Genomic DNA, 21317 nt, shown 5'->3' on the forward strand with positions numbered 1-21317 from the left:
AGCAAAAATCTATATAAATGGTCGTGTGGTCAGATACGTGGGTATCAACACCAATGACCATTACTCAAATCTCACTTGCTTCAGTGCTGGTGGTTTCCTTTGGAGTTTAGTATTTAAACAATTGTATCGCCGTTCTAGTTCTAGCGATGCATAACTTCAATGCGAAACCATACAACAGTACAGAGGAAATGAGAAAGCTCTCCTCCAAGCGAGGAAGCTCAACTGGTTGGGTATCCCACAAACAGATGGCGCCACCAGCTTTTTTGCTATTTTTAGAATGCATGAGTCGTTTGCCGTCTGCTAAACGAAGTTTATCTATATTCCGTTTAGGTAGAGTGCTTGAGTCGTTTAGAAGCCGTTTAGTGGTCGTTTAGTGGATTTGTGGCACTTGGGTATTTTTAGAATACATCAGTGGTTTTTCGTCTGCTAAGCGAAGTCTTTCTAGAATACTTTTAGGTTGATAGCTTGAGATATTTAGAACTCGTTTGTGGTGGTTTAGAGGAGTTAACACATACATTTTTAGTGTTAGCGTATATCCTTTGCTTAGGATAAATAGTACATAAGCACTCGTTACAAATAGTGTGTTGCCACATGGTTTCTCTAATTTTCCCCCAAAAGTTTTCCCTTTTTTTCCCATACTCAACTACACTGTCTCACGGACTCGCCTGTCTAACGGAGCTTGACAGATCGTGCGTCAAAATCGGCGCACCGGGGCGCGGCGCTCGCAAGGACATTCGGCCTGTTTGCACAGCGGTACTGTCAGCCGGGATGGCCGTGCACCCCTAGCCACAGTGTAATGTTTTCGAGTTTTTTCACTCCGAATCTAGTCACATAGATTTTGCCTTACACAGAAAACCTTTAAAAGTAATATTTAAAGTAGCATAATTGGCAGTGAACGAGCGCTAGCGCAAACCCGGAAGCGGCGGTGGTGTTATTCGCGTAGAAATTAGGTCGCTGTAAGTGTGCGCTGCTGCCGTGGAGCGCGTCTGAAAAACTCCACTTCGGGGTGCCTTCTGGTCTCCGTGTGTCCTATGTGTGTGTGTGTGTGTGTGGGCTATCCTTTTGGTGTGTTTTCCAGCCAGGCAGTTTACCCTCCCTCCCATTTTCTTACTCCATGGGGATGTTTCGCAGGATTGCAGTAGGGGTGATTGGTGAATTTAAGGCTTTTTTTTTGTTCTTTACTGCAACACGGATGAAGTTGGTGTTAAAATTGTGCTGCGAATCGATATATCAAACAACAATTAATTTGGTGCAGTTGGGCATATGAGCAAAGGTTGCACGTACAGGGTGGATGAGAGGTGGTGAGAGACTTGGGCATATCAGGGCGTGCAGCAGGCCGTGCAAAAATTTCAGATGCAATCCTTGCAGAATCAAAGAGAATGATGGTATTGGTGGCAACGATGATGATGATAGTGGTGGTGATGATGATGATGACGATGATGATGCCTACCTACTACGGCAGTACCAGGCGTACCATATTGTCACGAGCCAAGTAGTAGAGAGAGTATTTCTGTGAGGCTCGCGGCCAGCGCTTGCTGTATGTGTGCGTGTGTGTGTGTGTGTGTGTGCGTGCATGTGTGTCTGTGTGCCATTTCATTCTCGATGTCCTGTCCCGCGAGGCGCATTAACCAACCCCTCGCCTTTTCGACGCACGTGAACTGTGCCCCTGCGCGCATGGTTGCGGCTCATGGAGGGCTTTTTTTGCGGAAAAAGGACAAGCAGCAGCAGCAGTAGCAGCCGCAAAATAAGTTACAATAAATGAAACGCATGGGTGAAAAAATATGGTGGTACGCACAGTGATCACACCGTTAAAAAAAAGGCGAAAATAAAAAAAAAGGATTCCTCGTGTGAAAATAAAATCAATGGTTGCTTGAATGGTCCCTGACAGTGCTGACTTGCACCAAATCTTTACACATCCCTCTCTCTCTCCCCTCTTTCCCCTCCTCCTCCCCCCCCCCCCCCCTCTCTGCTCTCCCTGCTGGGGCTGCTGTTTCATGCTGCCAATGACCAATGATGGCGCTGCTGCTGCTGCTGCTGCTGATGATGATGATGATGATGATGATGATGGGTGCGAAGGGAGTGTATTAGTGAAAGAGGTGTGTGTGAGCAGGCGCGCAAGCGAGACAGATGTGACAGCCGTGCTCTGATGAGGACAAACTTCCGCAGTGTCTGGAAGAGAACAAATCACTGAAACGTGCGAGATGATGTGATGGTGAAGTTGGGTTCGAACGTGCGATCTGCGGGGGAAAAGGTTGACTGGATGCCTGGTTGGTATAAGGAAGCAAGTGATAAGGAACGGTGATAAAAGTCCTGGACGGAATCGGCCGCATGCCTGCCTGGATTATTTGTGCTACTGCTGCTGCTGCTGCTGCTGATAAGAAAAGCAAACCAGCAAGGAGAGGAGGGCGCGCATGTGATGCAGCTCTACAGCTAGAGGTTGCAGCAGAGCGTGTGGTGTCTCACTCTCACACCGTGTGGTACCTTCCTCTCTCTCTCTCTCTCTCGTATGCGTGCGCGTCGGTGTATGTGTGTGTGTCATTAAAGGTGTAAGGATAAATGTGTGAGAGCGTGTGCTTGTGTGTTTTGTTGCACTATTGCACTTCGCGCGGGGTTGGGCCTGGACTGCGAGGGAAATGCAGGGAGCGGGAAACAAGCACATGCATCCGAGCGCCCTGGCTGGTGCGCGTGGAGGCCGTCCGGAGTAAACGTTAATAATCTCGCTCGCTTTCTCGCCAAAAGTACTAGTAAAAGTGTGGAATATTTGTTTTCGTACACGCCAAATGGGTGGGAAAATGGTGATTGGCAGTGTAGTGTAGCCGTGTGTGTGTGTAGATAATACGCATTCCCACATGCACATTTGCAATCGGTGCAGCAAAGTGCATTGGCAAAGTGCAGCAGAGGGAGAAGGAGTGGGGACTGAAGTTCTCTCGCACTTGTTTTATTTTACGCAAAGTGGACCGCCTACTTGGTAGTACTATTTATTACTACTACTACTACTACTACTACTACTATTACTACTATTGGCTGCTATTACTACTACTACTGTGGGGCAATGGGGAGAAACAACGCAGCGTGCAGCGTGTTCAATGTGTTGGTGGCTGTGCCTCCTTTGCTGAAACACAATGCCCCACAGAAAGAAATACGTGTTTGAGTGTGTGTGTGTGTGGAAAATGATTTGAGAAGGCTTCCACACGTCGTTGCGGAAGGTGGAGCGTGGTGGTGGCGTGTGTGTGTGTGAATGCTGGTCGATTAATTGCAACACGTTTCGCGGGACGCCTTTTTAACGAAAAATGGGATATTGTTTTTAATCATATATAATTTTTGTGTGCAAATAACATTTCATTTGACATTTTAAAAACATATTTTACACTACACATCATAATGGCAAGCGGTTGAACCTAACAAACCGCCCCGCACGTGTCGCTTGAAAGTGGATCAATTTTAAAATTAAATTCACAGCTTCTTTGGTAAAATTATGCTACAATAATTTAAAAGAAATTAGCTATTAGTCTTTTTTGGTGCGATCAACAAGGGTAAAGAATTTGAGATCTTTCAGAAATCAAAATTAAATTTAAACACGTGAAGCACGTGTTCGTGGATGCATGGAGGAGGCGCCTGGTCTTTTGTAAAAGATGAACGTGATCACACGATCGAGGTGTTGGGCTTTCAGTTATTTGGTGTTTCAGTTTCCCAAAAAGACAGTTATTTTGTATTAGTTATTATTAAAAAATGAGAGTGATAACAATTTATTATGGAAAATCATTAATTTTACATCAATTTTTTTGTGTCGATGTGTTTGATTTGAATTAAATAATATAAAACTATATTACCAACAATCATCCTAATCGTTACATTTTTTTCTCTCCTTTCATCACTTCCCCCCCCCCCCCACCCCCCCTGTGAAACAACAGCTAGCTTACCAATGAACAGTAGGCGGCATGGTTAAGATGGCTTCAACGGAGGAACAGGATAGGAAAATAGTGCTGGAATTTTGCCACCTGCTCGAAAAGTCGAAGCAGCTGTTCAACGGGCTCCGCGATCTGCCCCAGTATGGGCACCGGCAGTGGCAGGCGTACTTTGGCCGCACGTTCGACGTCTACACCAAGCTGTGGAAGTTCCAGCAGCAGCATAGACTAGTCCTAGATTCTAAGTATGGTTTAAAGCGATGGCAAATCGGAGAAATAGCTAGCAAAATTGGACAACTCTATTATCATTATTAGTAAGCACCGCCGCACCCGCAGCCCCTAGGGAAATAGGGGCCCCTTCCGTACCCTTCGCGCGCCAGGACGCTAATTGTTGGATTTTCTTTGTTTTTTTCTCTTTCTTCTATCCCACACACACACTGGCTCACTGCCACACACTCACCGACAGCCTTAGAACGAGCGAAACCAATTATCTCAATGAGGCGTACTCGTTTTACGCGGCGATCCGGGGGCGCGCTTACTACTCGCGAGCAATCAAGGAGGACCGGCCGGATCTGATGGTGAAGAAGCTCCGTTACTACGCTAGATTTATTGTTGTTTGTTTACTGTTGAAGAAGATGAAGCTGGTGCGGGAGTTAGTTATCGAATTGGAGCGACAAATACAGGAATACACCACCACGTAAGTAAGGGGGGCAGGGCGGTCGGGGGCACTGCCATGCCGTGCGCTGGCAGCAATCGGTGGAATTTTCTGCGCAATTAAAAACGTAATCATACAATAAACTTAAACGTAGCGTACCGCACGACCTTAGGTACGAGCCGGAGGACCAGCTAGAGTGGTCCCTGGTGCTGGAGGAGATCAAGGGATTCATCAAGGCGGAATCGGCCGTCGCGGTGCTGCACGCCGACACCAACCCGATCGTACTGTCGCACAGGTGAGTTGCGCCCGCCGGCGATACCGTAGCACCGTAGCGTAGCTGTTTAGGCCCGTGCTTTCCGATTGTTACCTTCTACCGCTTCTACTTCTGTAGCTCCTTTAACTGTTTTCTGTTTCGTCTTTTTTTTACCTTTTTTTTTGTGCCTCGCTTATTTTTTGTGCGTTTTGTGTGCAATGCTTAACGTTTATTTGTTTATTCTGTTGCTTTGTGCTTTTTGTGCTTTTATTTTTTTAAGTTTATATTTTTGTACTTTCAAAGAGCGCTTTCGTGCTTCCATTTAGCTCAGAAACTTTTTTCTGATTTGGCCTTTACATGAAAGGCAAATATTGGATCAATTACTAGTAGATTACAGAAGAGAAATATTAGGAAGGTTTGCCAAATTTCCAATAAGAGTTGGGTAGATCGGACGTAAACGCAGTAGTTGAATTAGATTTTAAAGTTTAAAAAAGTATTCATATTAAAGTAAAGTAATTAAAACAAGTGCTTAAATTGAAAAAAAGTAGCAGTTGATACAAAAGACTAGGTAATGCTAACTGCAATCGGTTTGTGGCATTCGCTTTTTTTTACTTTTGGAACTAATTAAATTACGCTTTCATTTAAAAAATATTTTATACGCATTCTCGATGCCGTTTTGCTACGTTGGGAGTGTTCGGTTTTGCTAAGGTTTATTTTATGTTTGATTATTTTAACAGCTAACCCGTCCCTTTCGCCCCCCGTTTCTCCCCGCTCTTCATAATAGTAGAATGCTTTCCACAATAACTCGAACGAACAACAAAATGGGAAAGAATAGTACATGTAAACCCCACCTACCGAAACTCTCTATCGCTCCGTTTGACCCTTACAGTACACATCCATTTGCTAAACAAATTAAATACCAAAAGCAAGCTCTAACTCTTCTCTCTTACTCTTTCTTTTAGTACCAAATCAAAAAACTGTGTGTGATTTACAAACTTATCGTGCGTGTCCCTTCCTCTCTGTTTAACAACTAGTTTAACTGTTGCAAGCTCTCTATATCAATAGCAAAGCTCGAAAGCTCCAAACCAACAATTTTGATCATCTTTCCCGATCAGTTCCGTTGAAGAAGTGTGTGTATGTGTAACAGTAACTGTAATTTACCCCAACTAATGTACATTTTCCGTAAGCGAAATCGTCTGTCTCACCTACCATTCCATCATAATACGTATTGTAATTGGCTGTAATCTTCTTTTTCAATCCTCTGTACTGGTTGCGAGTTGCACACCTCCTACCGCTATCATCGACGCTAGTTGTTTCGTTAATAATTCTCCCTCTCGTTCTCTGTCTCAGTTTTGTCTCCCTTTTTTTGTTACTCAGAATTGCAGTTTTAGTTTGTGTTCATTTTCCCAATCGGTTAGTTATTGTACTGTATTACCTGTATTGAACCAGTTTGAGCTTTATTATTTTCCGTTCCGTTGTGCTGCTATAATAATTACCACCAAAAAAAACAAAATTCTTTAGTACATAAGTCAACCTAGCTTTAAGACACAGAGAGTAAGAGCAAACAGGCCCCCAGTGTAATGGTGGATTGTGTGTCGCTTGTACGCAAACACCTCCCCCCGATTTTGGCCTCTTTTTTGCTTTCTTTCCCCTTCCGCGGAAGTTTGTGCAAAATTCACTAAAATTGTGTTGCGTTCCTTTCGCGCTCTGCTTTGCTCTTACTACTTACAAGCAATATAGATGAGTAAGAAAAAAGAAAAAAAAAACAAAAACAAAAATCTGACGAATGGTGGATGACGAAATTATTGATGAAGATGAAGAAGAGAAGAAAAAAAACGCTCTCTCAATATTGGCCCGTTCACTTTCATGTTTTGGATCATCCTTGCGCGCACGACGACCGCCTTTGCTCCCATTCTCATTGCGCCTTCATCTTCGAGCTCCATCGTTCGCACGTTGTACTTACGTTCTGTCGCTTCAATAGCCTGCTTCGATCCAATTTCCAACAGTAACAACAATTTGCTAACACAAGTTTACAGTGTGTACAACCAGCGTGATAAACGAAAAGAAAAAAGCCCCCCCTTGTCCCCTCTATTTCTACTCGTCAACAACGACTCGTGGACCGTTGCTTAAGTTTCGATTTCCAATTCGATTTAATTTCAAATAATGATTAAAGCCCAAACACGGTCATGTATGTATTCATGTGCGTGCCGCGTGTGCCGCCGGTTAGTGCCGGGATAGTAATAATATTGCAATTTCTCGACAACCCCCATTGCGTGACACCACTTGCCCTTTCTCCCTACCACTGCCACAGAGTATCGAGTAAGTTGGAACATTTTTCCGGTTAAATTTTCGGTTGTAGTGTGTTACAGTTACAATTTAATCTAAACAACAACAACAAAAAAGCGAAACGTTTTTAAAGCCTTTTTTCGTTCTTAGAAAGTCATTAGACGCAACAAAACAGAAGAACAGAATTCACTTTCACACGCAAACAACACTTTTGATTGGCAAAAGTCGATCGTAGCGCGACACTACTATCGGCGATCGTGGTTAAGCGTTAACCGATCAGTTGACCACGTGATCATTGGCATTTCATGCGACATTTTCATGAATCATTGAACGTTTCATTTAGACAGACTGTCGTCGCCACACACACACACACCCACACAGATGTACACGCATACATACATGAAAGTCACTCACCTCGTACAAGCATACTGGGCGAAATACATTAAAAACAAAACCATTGCGCACCTAGTGTCATTGTAAAATCACACGGTCACCTGCACTCAAAACCAAAACAGCATAACAACATGATCCTCGACATACACATTCATATCACACACACACACACGAGTAAGGGTGACCAAATTGTAGTCGAAAGCACGGGCCATTCGTCGTTCCCCGTACGGAAGAAGGTAACTTCACCCCGTGTTGAATTCGAAGTGGTTCTGGTTCCAGGTTAAGCCCGCTCACCACCCCGCCCTGCGAACGGACGCCCCACATGACGCTCAGCCTGCAGGAGATCCTGATCGTCGGGTCGGCCTGCGAGCAGGCCAAGTTCTCCGAGCTAACGATGGACATGTTCCGGTAGGTTTTGGGCGCGTGAAAAATTGTGTCCGCAAAATTGGCATTTCTATTAATGTGTGTTTTATCTTTCAACCAGGATGCTGCAAACGCTGGAACGTGAACCGACGGACGCGATGCACCCGATGATTGGCCATCCGATGGCGCACGGTGGGCCGCACGATGCGAGCCCCGCCGCCAGCCGCATGCCGTACGGTGTGCCGGGTTCGAAGGGTAAGTGCCGCGGTCGGTTACTTTTCCCCCCCAAAATCGATCATTAACACATTTTTTTTTGTAGGGTACGTGGAGAACGGTGATCGTCGTACGATGCGTGATAACCCACACAAGTACTTGCTGTACAAACCGTCGCTCAGCCAGCTGATGGTGTTTCTGTCGAGCGGGTTCAAGGAGCTGCCACCGGGCGGTGCGCTGCTGCTGTACATGTCCGCCGACGGGTGCTTCTCGACTACGAAGCATCCGCAAGACTGTAAGACTACTTCCCCGCGTTAACTGTCGTTTTGAGCTGTACACTCTACCTTGCTCTCTTTCTCTCTCTCTCTCTCTCTTCTGCCGCCGGCCAGATGGTTACGAACTGGGCGGTTTGGCGACGAGCGTCAAGCGTGACGCGGTGGACGGTGGCCTGTCGGTGCGGGGCAAATCGAGCGCCGGCTACAAGGAACCGCACTGTCTGTATCCGGGCGATCTGTACCCTTACACGCGGCGGCCTCTCTTCATCATCATTGATTCGGACAATTCATTCGTGTTCCAGCACATACCGAGGTAACGCGCCCCGGTGTTGCCGCGCAAAAGCGGTCCCTTGGTCCTCCACCGTGTACTAATAACTGTTTCCGTTTTGTTTTAGGTATTTCGGTCAACCGTTAGTTATACTCATGTCACCACAGGACATTCCTGCCAACTACCAAGGTGAGTGTGAGTAACTTTTAGTGGCTGCATTAGGCGAGGGAGTTGAATCTTCATGCAATCAAATCATCTTCACTCATAGTGATGGAAAGAGTTCCAAAAAAGACGAATGGATGCGTTCACTGCTTGAAAGGAACGGAGGAATCATGTCGATGAAAATGTAATCGTGTTGCGTAAGCATCTGCTACAATTCATTTCTGTTCATTACTTAATTTAGATTCATTCTCGTTCATTACATGTTCATTTTTGTGATCGATCAAGAGTGATCGTTCATACAGGGTTTCCTCTATCCTATTGCCCGTTTCACTTCCATTTTTGGATGTTTACCGAAAATGTGTGAATTCGTTATACGATTTATTATTTGCTTCCTGAGTTTTTCCGATACTTTTCACTATTTATTGAGCGTACTCATATGCTATTAAATTATTTGGTTTCAAAAACACTTACAACGATTCAACACTACGTGAGAAACGAAATCCTGAGACAAATTTGAAAACAAAAAAAAAAACAATTCATAAAAATCACTTAACGTCGTTTCGATATCGCGGTTATACCGATTATACCGATCCGATTATACGTGATCGATAGGTCATTAGAACAGCTACCAATGTCTGCTACTAACAAAGGACGAAAACAAATTCTATTACAGGGTTTTCCAGGATTTATTGGGCGTTTCCCAAAATGTGTTGGTTCAATTGTATTAATATCTAATCGGACGACCAATACATTATGGGAACGAACCAAACATCTATGGGATACGATGAATACAGTCGTTGCCGCTAAATTTTGACTCTAACTCACTTATTTTTGTCTCGAAGGCACCAATTTTTGACAGCGTTTCACGATTTTTGCCTCGAAGGCATCAATTTTTGACAGTGCGCATCAATTTTTGCCTCGAAGGCATCAATTTTTGACTGTGAGTCAATCGCTTTATTTACAAAATTTTATGTAATTTCTGAAAGTGTGTGTTCTGAAATGATTGAAATTAAGTTAAGCAGTGAATAATTTTATTGATAGAATTTAAAATAAAACAATTGTTTTGCCAATTTAGAAGATTTAATGGAGTGAAAAATATTGGCATGTATTTTCAGCTGTAAACAAAAGCTTTAGAATTTCTAAAATTTCATCATTTTTTCTCAAGAAACAATCAATTTACACAGTTTTTGTATTTTTTATGAGTTGTGGAATAACAATTGTTAAAAATCTGCTTAAATACCTTGTAAAATTGTCATTATTCCTACAAGGGTCAAAAATTGATGACTTACAGACAAAAATAGGTGCGTTAGAGTCAAAAATTGATGCGCACTGTCAAAAATTGATGCCTTAGAGGCAAAAATTCATGCGCACTGTCAAAAATTGATGCCTTAGAGCCAAAATTTGGTGGCAACGACTGTAAATCGTGATACGATCCCAAAAAATAATGGGAACCGACTAATAAATCGTGGTAAACCCTGTAAAGAGCACACGTCGATAACAGAGCCCGTTGCTAGGTTTGCAGTACGCTTTTGACAGTTTCGTGAAAAAGTGTTTACAAACAAATGGACAATAGTTAGCGCGGAATAGTAGAAGAATTTACTATAAGGATGATTCTATTGGTTAAATTCCTTGTGATCTATCGCTTATGGAGAACAAAGGAAAAGTAATTGCTGTCTACTAATTATTCAAAAACATTGATAACGTATTTCATTGTTTGTCATTCCATGACGACAAATCACTACCGTTTGCAACGGTCCTGCTGGAGGAACGAAAAGCTTAACAAGCATTAAACGGCACAGTATATGTTCCAACTGGGTAAAAGAAGTCCCATTAACTTTCAACTAAACACTGAGAGTAAAATGAAACATCCAATCGGCACATACTACAATATGCATACCGTCCTTTGCTTATTGCACCCGGCGATGAATGAACGAAAATGAGATCCTTGAATTGTATCAGTCATGTAATATTCTAATCGGATTCTAATTGTTCTATTATTCCAAAAGGAAATGAGTGCAAAATGCTGAACAAAACTCTCATTCACTCCACAGCAACGTCCATCGCTAAACATAAACAATGTTCAATTTAAGTGTCAAAATTTTCCCATGGCTTTCTGGCAATTTAATCTAAACGCATCGACCTGTTATCTTATGTTCATGGATATTCAAAGACCTTGTATTAAAGAGCACAGGTCGATGCAAAGCCCGTTGCTAGGTTGCCATTTTCAGCACGCTGTTGACAGTTTCATGGAAAAGCGTTTGCAAACAAATGGATAATAGTTAACGCGGAAAAGAAGAAGAATTTCTTCTTCTTCTTCTTCTTTGGCTCAACAACCGATGTCGGTCAAGGCCTACCTGTACCCACTTGTGGGCTTGGCTTTCAGTGACTATTTTATTCCCCCGAATAGCAGGATAGTTAGTCCTACGTATGGCGGCGCGGTCTATTTGGGGATTGAACTCATGACGGGCATGTTTTTAAGTCGTACGAGTTGACGACTGTACTACGAGACCGGTCATCCGAAGAAGAATTTACTATAAGTAAAACTATTGGTCAAATTTCTTGCGATCAATCACTTATGGAGAATAAAGGAGAAGTAATTGCTGTCTATGCTGTGTTCACAATAGTGTTGGGAGATTCAGGATTTGGAAGACCCGAAGATTCAATCTCTAGAAAGATTCGATCGGATCGGATCCCGTTTGTAGGATTTGAATACCTAAAAGATTCCTTTGCGATTGGGATTTGATTGCGATTCGATTGCGATTCGATTAGGATTGGGATTCGTTTGCGTTTCGATAGGGATTCGATTGGGATTCTGATTGGGATATAGTCACTAAATAAATTATTTGATTTGATATCCTGAATAAAGGTCCGCGTATCTCGGGGACCTGTACTAATTTTGATCGATTAATTCGATTAATCGATTAATTATTGATGATCGCTATTTAGAGTGATTGTTTGTAGAAACTTAAGATTTTTGGAGAGATCATCCTCAGACATTTATAGGCGATTTATAGAATGCTGTTCAGAGGATCTTTTGAATGATATTTGGAACGTTATTGGATCTCAGAAACACCTGATGTCGTTCATTCCACTTAAGGAGCAAAGGTGTTCAAACAGGTTTACTCAGAGTCCCTTGAAGTATTGAAAAGATTCAATTCGCCGCCGCAATGACTCATCCACTTACCATCAACATGTATTGAACAAAAAAAAAACATGCTTATGCATCTCGCTCTTCTTACAGATTTGCAGCATCACGGTTCGCTGTTTACGCTGTTCCTGCACTCGCCCATGACGGCGATGTGCTACATCTGCAACGTGGGCGACGTGCCGATCCATCACTGGGAGCGATGCCAGAGCTATGTGGACCGGTTCGTGACCGAAGCGTCCCGGCTGGTGACGCGCTGCCGGATGGACGAGATCGAGCAGGGCATTGGATATATAGGTAAGCGCTTTGAACACACGTAATTTGTGCAACATCACCCACTAATCGTTCCTCTCTCTCTCGCTCTCTCTCTGACACAGACTCATCGTACGTGCAATTCTTCGGCGATGACTTCCTGCGAACGCTCATACTGCGGTTCGTGTTTTGTGACGTGGCGCTCCGCCTACACCGGGGCTTCCGCGGCCGGCACCAGCGGCCGCGCTGCGAACCCCCCCTGCCCGGGCCGGAGCTGCTCGAGCATCCGTCGCTCGCCCACATCGTGCTGCAGCTGGCGACCGCGCTCGACGTGAGGGGCCACTTTGTCGAGGGCCCGGAAGGCGATTGATGCACGTACGGTGCGAGCACCAGTGCGCGGTTCCGAACCGGCAGCGACGACGATCCACGATTCACTCCAACACTGCAACAGCAACCGCATCCCGCTCTACTGTGGTGCGCCAGCATCCACGTGCTTTCCGGTGCGTTCACTGCGTGCGCGCTGACGCTACTGGCGGGGTGCGCAAACGTTGCGCGTCTACATTTGACGGTGGTGTTGGTGCGTGCTGCCCCCGTACCATCACCACTGGTGGTTTACACTGCCATTATTTGCTGAGTGAAATAGGGAGGGGAGGTAGGGGGGTGGAACATACGTCGCTTCCAAAAAAGAAAAGAAAAAGAAACAGTAACAACAACAACCAACCAACAAACTATTGTGTAGCCCATTGCAGACGTGGGGCCCGGCTTGAGACAGCTCGAAATTGGAAGAGAAACCAAGTATTAATGAGCGTGAGTGGCCAGCAGAGTAAGTGCGCACTCAAAAGGCTAGTTTAAAACACACACACACATACACACATACATACAACAAAAAACAAAGGCTTGTTGCATTCCACAACGTGTTCTTCTTGGGGGAACGGTGGGAATAATTTCGTTTACGTTCGCTATATACATATATATATACACATATATTATCCCTTTAAAAAGAAAAAAAAATGCTCCTCTTAAAACAAAAGAACACACACACACACTAAGCCATTTCGGTTCATAGGTCAAGGTATATACATATATATTTGTAGCTTTTTATGCGACTTGTTACACTATTTATATGCGACATTCCTTCGGGCGCGACATACGCGTACGCTTGCGGAAACGAATACGCGAACCAATCAGAAAGGCAAAGCGTGTATGTGTGTTTGTATGTGTATGTGTTTGAGAGTGTGAAGCGATGCGGAGGACACTTTGGTTGTTTATTCAACATCCCGCTGCGTTCCGCAGGCGCACTGAGGTCGTCTCCCACGTCCCACGTCCTGTGCAAAAGAATCCCATGACATTATGTGGCAAAGCCATTGCTTTACGTTTGAAACATGTGAAAAGCAAGCCATGAAGCAGCAACACACACACACACACACACACACACATAACACTACTATCCTGTTACTAGGGCTGCGGTTGTTCTGAGTCGTGAGGAGTCGCGCTCTTTTCGTTGGTCACGTTTAAAGTGTGATGCCACCAAGGCGTGATTCCCGTTTTCCCGCTCTTCCCCATTCCTTTACTTCATCTCCTCTCCTTGCCCCCTCCTCCTCTTATTCAATGGTTCCATGGAGACGCATCATCATCATCATCATCATCAAGCTGTGTATGGTGGGGTACGTGCGGTTCAAAACCTTCGCGAGAGAGTATAGATATATCAAAGTTTATCTATTTATATATAAACATATTTATATTTATATATAAATACCAACAAAAAAAAAACAAAACATATACCTACATTAACACAACATCCGCTTGCGCAATGAGAAACTAAAATACTTATAGAGAGAGATAGAAAGAGCGAGGGGAGCAGGAAGAAGAGTTGGAAAAGAATGAATGAACAGCAGAGCTAGTGGTAAAGTTAGTGTAAAACAAACAAAGCGAAGCAGGTGGGTTTAAACACAGAAAACAGCGTGCGATAAAGTCTCGGTACTTATTGAAAGGGCAAAACAAAAAAGAAGAAAAAAAAAACTACGGCGCAAGAAACGGAAAACGTATATACATATATGCTTAAGAAGAAAACAAAAACGTATAATAGGAAAAATTTAAATACGACACACCGTACAGAAGTGAAACAGAACAGAACAGAACAGTACAGTACAGTACAGGACAGAAGGACAAAGCAGCGCAACGCAAAGGTACACACACATACACACAATGCCTTTGCAAGGTTTTGTTTTCCTGTTAAGATGTAACACGGTGAACTTTTTTTTTTGTTTTTGTTTAATTTATGTGTTTTATACTACTTATAAGCATTAACCGTTTTACACCTTTTTTTAATTATTTGTTCTAATGTTTGTTCGTTTTTTTTTACTAAAAACTAGTCACACTCTAGTCCCCTCGGTCAGCAAATGTATTAGCGATCCAAAGACGCCTCAACGTGGCACATTAGTTATAATACTCATAGGAAACAAGCGAACAGCAACAAAAACTCCCGACACTCACACACCCACAGACACACACACACACACACACAAAGATTAACACACTCTTCTTACTGTGATGCCAACTGATAACATTGCGCACCGGGAGCACTGGCGCTGGTTGATGGGTGGCGGTGGTGGTAGTAGTGTAGTGTAGGAGTGGATACTTTTTTAGGTTTAACGTTTAAGCGACCCGAGCGACACGAGACACGAGACACGAGAAACGAAACGTGAAACAAACAAAAAAAGGACGGATGGATGATAATTGGTAAACCACGGACGAGGAATAAAAATAACAAACAAACAAACAAACAAACAAAAGAACACTGGCAACATAAAGCTACTACATTAAGAAGATACCCAGCCGATATTTGGACAATATATAAACGTGTGATCACTGCCGCTATTTCGCTTCATTAGTAGGAAACAAACAAAGCAAAAACCAAAACATACAAAGAGGAAGGAAAAAAAACAAAACTAAACGAAAAAAAACTCAAGAAAAAGGAAGGAAAAGGAAGAAGATTGTGAAAGTAAGAGTTAAAAAAAATACTCAAAACAAAATGATAAGATAGCAAGAGGAATGAAAAAAAAGAGATTGGAAGAAAAGAAGTGAAAACCCAAACCAAATGCAAAAACACACACACACAAACAGTTTTGGGGATACTATAATGGTGATTAGATAAAACACTTATACCAAACACACACACACACAAACACATTTTCCAGGAGACCTTCCTATGATGGGAGAAGAAAAAGGGGATTTTTGCTATTCCTCTTTTTCTTTCTTTACTGTAGGCAAACACAGAAGAACAGCAGCAAGAGAGAAAGAAAACCAGCAAAAACAACAACAACAACAACAACCAAAACATGTAAGGTTATTTAGGGGTATATACACACATATATATACAACACACATACAAAATAAATTATATACATATAGATATATATATCAACAACAAGAAAAGGAGAAAAAACAGCGCCATACATTAGTGAAAGAAGAAAGAAATCGGAACGCGATCATTATCAATCTCCCACGGCCGTTCGGCTTTTGGGTTGATGAGACAAGGAATGGAAAAAAACAGACAGAAACACAACAAACACACACACACACACATAGAAAGGCAAGAAGCAAAGTATGTAAAAGCCCGCTAGCATAAATGGTGTAGGTAGGGAATTATAATATAGTATAGATGAATGAATGACACAACATAGCAAACATAGAAAACAACCAAGAAAAGAATGAAAGACGGAAAGAAAAAGAGTCAAATAGAAAAAAAAGGAAAAGAAAAGAGAGGAAAAAGCATAAAGAAATACTAAGAGAGAGATAGAGAGAGAGAGAGAGAGAGAAAAAGAGAGAAGTTGAACGATATATATAGTAGTAATCGTGATTGCTTGATACGTTCCCCTTTTATTTTACGCTAGGTTACATGTACAACTAGCCAGAGCTTGCATCATATATATATATACTGCAGTAAACAACAAAACGGTGTATAGTGGAAAGGAACCCTCGAAATTCGTATTTACCCTTGTTTCGGTTTCCTCCTATCAACAATAACAACAACAACACACACACATACACACACAAGTCAAATAGCGACTATAAACGTATAGAGAACAATGTAGTGCTGAGAAGGAAAGGAGTTGGTTTTAGATGGTGCACACCCAACGGGCTGGCGCACAGTTTTGGATCGACGTGAGGCCACAGATAAATTATAGCCCCCCCCCCCCCCCCCCTCCATAGGTCCTTTCCTCCCTCCGCTTAATTGTGTTCTGTCGCATCACCTGTCTAACGGAAATCGAACCCAATGTGAGAGCGTGTACGCGTCAATACGCAATAATACAGAAAGTGTGGCGTTGGTAGAACGTAACAGTAACAGTAATCACACATGCATGTTCCTCAAACATCTCTTCGCCCACATTCCCGTTAGCTATGGAATGGATACTAATTTTTTAACCGTATTTATTTTATTTCCTTTTTATTACTGTACACTCAGAAGGACTAATAAAAAAGGGTTTTTTTTCGTTGTTCTAGTTAGTTCTACTTACTACCAGTAAGATATTAATTATTAACAACTTGGAAGATAGCAAAGCACAGATAGAGAAAGAGAAAGATAGAGAGAAAGCAGGAAAATGTCCCATTTTTGCAGTAGGCTCTAACAATCAAGCAAAAGAAAAACCCAGAACAAACAAACCAAACTGTATACTGTAGTTGAAAAAGCAACACTAGAACACACATACACATCCAACAATAACAACTCATCCTTCAAGATAGAAACAAAACCAAACCAAACAGCAAAAAAAATCATCAAAACATTAGATAAATATACCAGAGTAAGAAAAATATATATAAAAAAAACGCTTCTAGGTTATTGTATATGCGCGAAATGTTGAATGTAAAAAAAAAACGCGAGGAAGAGTATATCATAGAGAAGGACAAACAAAACACATTGTACTGTAACGCAACAACACACACGCTCCTATAATTTCCGTTTGTGCTAGGCAAATTAAACCCCAAAACACTCAGAACAGATATTAAATACTTGGGTTCTCTGCTCCACATCATTCCACGCTTCGTTTCGTGTCCATAAATAGCCTAGTAACGCCTAGTAAGACTCTAGTGTCGTTAACTAATAGTTCATACTCATCCAAGCTCACAGCACAGGCACACACACACATACACAAAGGACGAAGGAAATCGGAAGCAAATCTGTTCATCGTTGTTCGTTGTTTTGTTTCCGTTAGATGGTAGTCCCTAGAACCTTGGCACAGGCGTGTCGTCTGTGTGCGCGCATTGTTTCGCGCGTGAATAAAAGGACCCCCCTGACCCCACCCCAATACGGTTTTGGGGAGAAAAAAAAACTTAATTAAGACAAGAAATAGTCATCTCTCATTAGCGTGTAGTGACAGTGTAGTGAAAGAATAACAAAAAACCCAAGTAAAGAGCAAACAAAAAACCATAACGCAAAACTAATACCAAAAAACCACGGAGTAATAGGTGTGCGTGTGTGTGTGTGTGTGCGTGTGATACCAAAGTGTTTAAAGAGAATATACAAAACTAGGCAAATTGGAATGGAAGGCAGACAAATATGCTAAGTGGTGGGAATAGTAAAAAAAAAAAGCAGAGAGGAAAAAATCTTTATCATAACGCAGCGAGACTCACTGAGAAAATGGGGGAAGATACCGCAAACCGCCCCAGCCGCTATAATGTAATAATTACCGAACAAACAAACAAAAAAAAACAGCAGAAGAATATATACATTTAGAGGGATAAACTACAAACATAAAAAAGAAAGAAGAAGCAAGCGTAAAAAACGAACGAACAAACAAAACAAAACCAACCAAAACAAAACACCACCACACTGTCTGTCAACCTTTAACCCGGCAACACTCCCGGAACACACATGGAAAACAAAGCGAGCCCGTAAACACACACATACTGAAAATCAACAACAACAAAAAGAAACATCAATATATCACTGCCCTAAGTGTTTCACTTAACGTAAACTGAGTAAACTATTTAAAAAAAGAGAAGAAAAAGAAGAAGAAAAGGAAAGCGTAAAATAAGCTAATAGCGTGACCGTTGAAACAGAGCACACACACCAACAAAACCACACCGAAGCGCGAAGTTTTTTGTGAGTTTTTGTGTGTATGTGGCGTGCGCGCGTGTGTGTGTGTGTGGTGGAGCTTTCCATTTGCTGAAAAGGTAGAAAAAAATAAAAATGGCCGCCGAGAAATAGATGTGCAGCAATGAAGGATGTTAATTTATCCAATAAGAAAACTCACACCGACACACACACGCACACGCGCGCGTACAAAAAACCATTACACGGAGAAGAAGAGCATGCAATAGAACGGTTGTGCGCGGTGCTTAGTTCGACACACCATACGACCCTCCCCCTTCCCTTTCCCCTCGCGTCGTTACTATGGCGATGATGGTGATGGTAGCTTACTCTATTGTCAAGAAGTCGAATTAAAAGGATCAAAGTAACACACATACACAAAATAGAGAGAAATAGAGAGAACAAAGAGAGAGAGGGCGAGAAAGAGAGAGCGAGGCCCACAGCTAGTTTTGAGTTTTAGCTTGCTCTACAACAATATTATAATATTTTTTACGTACTTTAGTGCTTTTTATCAGTTCTTTTCCATGCAACGCGTAAACCAAGTTGCGTGCGCATTGTGAAAGAAAACCCGAACACAACAAACAAAAACAAAACACAATCTCTTGAGTACTTTATAGCGCAAGGGAAGGAGAGGACAGCTAATGGCAAACCCACCTGAACACGGGAGGATACGGTTTCAGCCAGCAGAAGAAATAGAAGAAGAAGAAGAAAAACAAACCCCAACACAATTCAGCTACACAAACGTGAATTTTCACTCCGGGAAGAATTCATTCCCATCCCCCCATCCATAGTTCCCAAACATTCCAGAACAAAAGAGGAAAAGTTTAGAGGAAAAAGATTCCTTTTTTCTATTCCCAATTCCCAGTAGTAGTGCCAGCGTGCGAGTAGTAGGTGCGCGAGGACAGATACAGTGTCACAACAACACAAAAGAAGGGAAACCCAAAACCAACAATCACATATTTAGAATAGTGCATAATATTTGTCTGAAGCGAACAACGGAACAAAACAAAAACCAACAAACAAAATAGAACCGAAAGAGAAAAAAAAAACGGAAACAGTAAGAATAGAAAGAAGCGATTACAAAAACGATCCCTGGAAGTAAAACACGCAATCGATAGCAGCCGAAATACGTAACCGAGAAATAGAGAAAAAAGGGAAACCCGGAAACCAGAAGGAACGAAAACGCGTGCACATTGCGAAAGAAAAACACTGGAATGCAAAAAAGAAGGGAAGAAAAAAAAACAATTTGTCAAACCGCTCAACATGGGAGGGTAAGGGGGTGGTGGTAGCAGGAAAGAAACCAAGGAAGCAGTAAGCAGCGAGCAAATGGAAAACAAAAAACTCTAATGGAAGAAAATAAAAGGCGCCTGAAACGAATCTAAATGATAGAATCTCGTGATTTGTGATGGAAATTTAGCAAAAAAAAAAAAAAAGAAAGATCAAGTGGCAGAATGAGAAAGAGCATAAAAGAAGAAGAAAAAAAGAAAAGTCTTCTCAAAATGGAAAACACAAGTTGAGAAAAAACAAAATGCTGGTTGTATGCGAACGTGTGTTGAATTATTTGTCCTTTTCTGTATCGTTTCTCACTGAAATTGCATGTGAATAGCAGAGTGTTGTTTTCTGCTCTTTCTATCTGCGTGTTTCGTGGTTCATTTTGCGTTTCAATTTCTACTTCTCTAATGCTTCTCCACAACAATCAACCCCGGCGGCGGCTGCTGCGGCTATCGGCAGACTCTGAAGTAAAACAAACAAACAAACAAACAGACCATACGCGCGACAAAACTGACATAGCTCAATGTTGGAACTCATGACAGAAGGGAAAGAAAAGTGAAGAAAAGTAGTCAAAATACCGCGTGCACACACTTTCTTCCCCGCTCGAAAACGTAAAACAAAGTGGGAAGAGCGTGTACAAACTAAAAGCACGTACAGACAACACATTTTACATTTCAGAAACAAACAAACAAAACAAAACAATGGAAAACAACTATCGAACGATACAAGAACAGTTTAGAAGCGAAAGCGAAAAGGCTAAAAACATAACTGCCACCACGTTGGCAGATGCAGAGGAAAAGAGAGAGAGAGAGAGGAAAAAGAAAGCATGTAACATGTAAACTATATAGTGAACAAAATGCCATATAAAAAAGTTAGTAAAATAGTAGCAAGTAAAACAGAAAACAGAAAAAGGAGAGCAGCACGCTGCAGAGATTCTACACACTGCACCACACCCCTAGTCTGTCCTCCATTTTGAATGTTGTTCCGTTGTACTGTCCTCCCTGCTTAATGGAAAGATGTACAGCATCATGTGCTTAGTAAGCTGCGCTACTGCTGCTACTACTTGCTGCCGCTGCTTGTGTGTTCGGTCACGTTCGGTTTCGGGGTGTCTCCCTTTTCACCGAACTCTATACAGGAAAAGGAGGGAAGGAAGGACGCGTTCTTTAGTGCGTGTGCCCTAACACTAGAACAGAAGATAGGGGAGATATAAAAAAAAACTCACACTAAAAGAAAAACAGAAAATTGTAATCCTAGTAGAGAAAGTAACACAATTATGAGAGGAAGAAATTAGCAAACCTGAACCTGATTCAAACTGCAAACTAAACAAGAAAAGGACACGAAGTACAGGCAAAGCTAACAAACACACACACTCCACGCGGACGAGATCTGATGGGGGCGGCTCTATCGGTGATGATGGTAGGTGAACCAGGTAGCGCAAAAACAAAGGGACACACATACACACACCATGTATTCTTCTTTCCTTTTGTCCCTGTATATCCCGTTCAGGCGCGTTCGATGCGTAGAGCTAATAGTAAGGGAGCAGAAGCAGAAGAACTACTAAATTGGCGAATATTTGATAAGGGAAAGGGGGAGAATGAAAAAAATAAACAGAAAGTAGAGCGCCCGAACCCGAAACATACACACTCACACAGATTTTGGAACATTCGTGCATAGAGAGCGAGGGAGAGATAGAGAGAGAAAGAGAACATAAAAAATGGAGGAAATGTGTTACAAAAAAGTCTGAAACTATATAATAAAGATATGAAAAAAAAATATTTTAATGA

The 21317-nt window shown here is 42.3% G+C and overlaps 1 protein-coding gene across 11 annotated transcripts; it reads left to right on the forward strand.

The window, feature by feature from the left end:
* The first annotated feature begins 760 nt into the window (after nt 1-760).
* On the forward strand, nt 761-21220 carry LOC1276439 (protein SCAI). Of its 11 annotated transcripts, none has more exons than XM_061663608.1 (11): nt 761-956; nt 3912-4219; nt 4372-4602; nt 4733-4855; nt 7757-7900; nt 7977-8110; nt 8175-8363; nt 8458-8656; nt 8739-8800; nt 12015-12215; nt 12296-21220. In XM_061663608.1, exons 2-11 carry the CDS (start codon nt 3939-3941, stop codon nt 12538-12540), a joined length of 1809 nt encoding a protein of 602 aa, XP_061519592.1. In that variant the 5' UTR covers nt 761-956; nt 3912-3938; the 3' UTR covers nt 12541-21220. The 11 variants fall into 11 exon arrangements, with proteins under 11 accessions (XP_061519592.1, XP_061519587.1, XP_061519585.1 ...); XM_061663603.1 differs by having other exon boundaries at nt 763-950; nt 4715-4855; nt 8739-8806; XM_061663601.1 differs by having other exon boundaries at nt 764-956; nt 4715-4855; nt 8739-8806.
* Nucleotides 21221-21317: the final 97 nt, after the last annotated feature.

The sequence above is a fragment of the Anopheles gambiae genome, chromosome 2, assembly GCF_943734735.2.
Source record: "Anopheles gambiae chromosome 2, idAnoGambNW_F1_1, whole genome shotgun sequence".
Classification (NCBI taxonomy): Eukaryota; Metazoa; Arthropoda; class Insecta; order Diptera; family Culicidae; genus Anopheles; species Anopheles gambiae.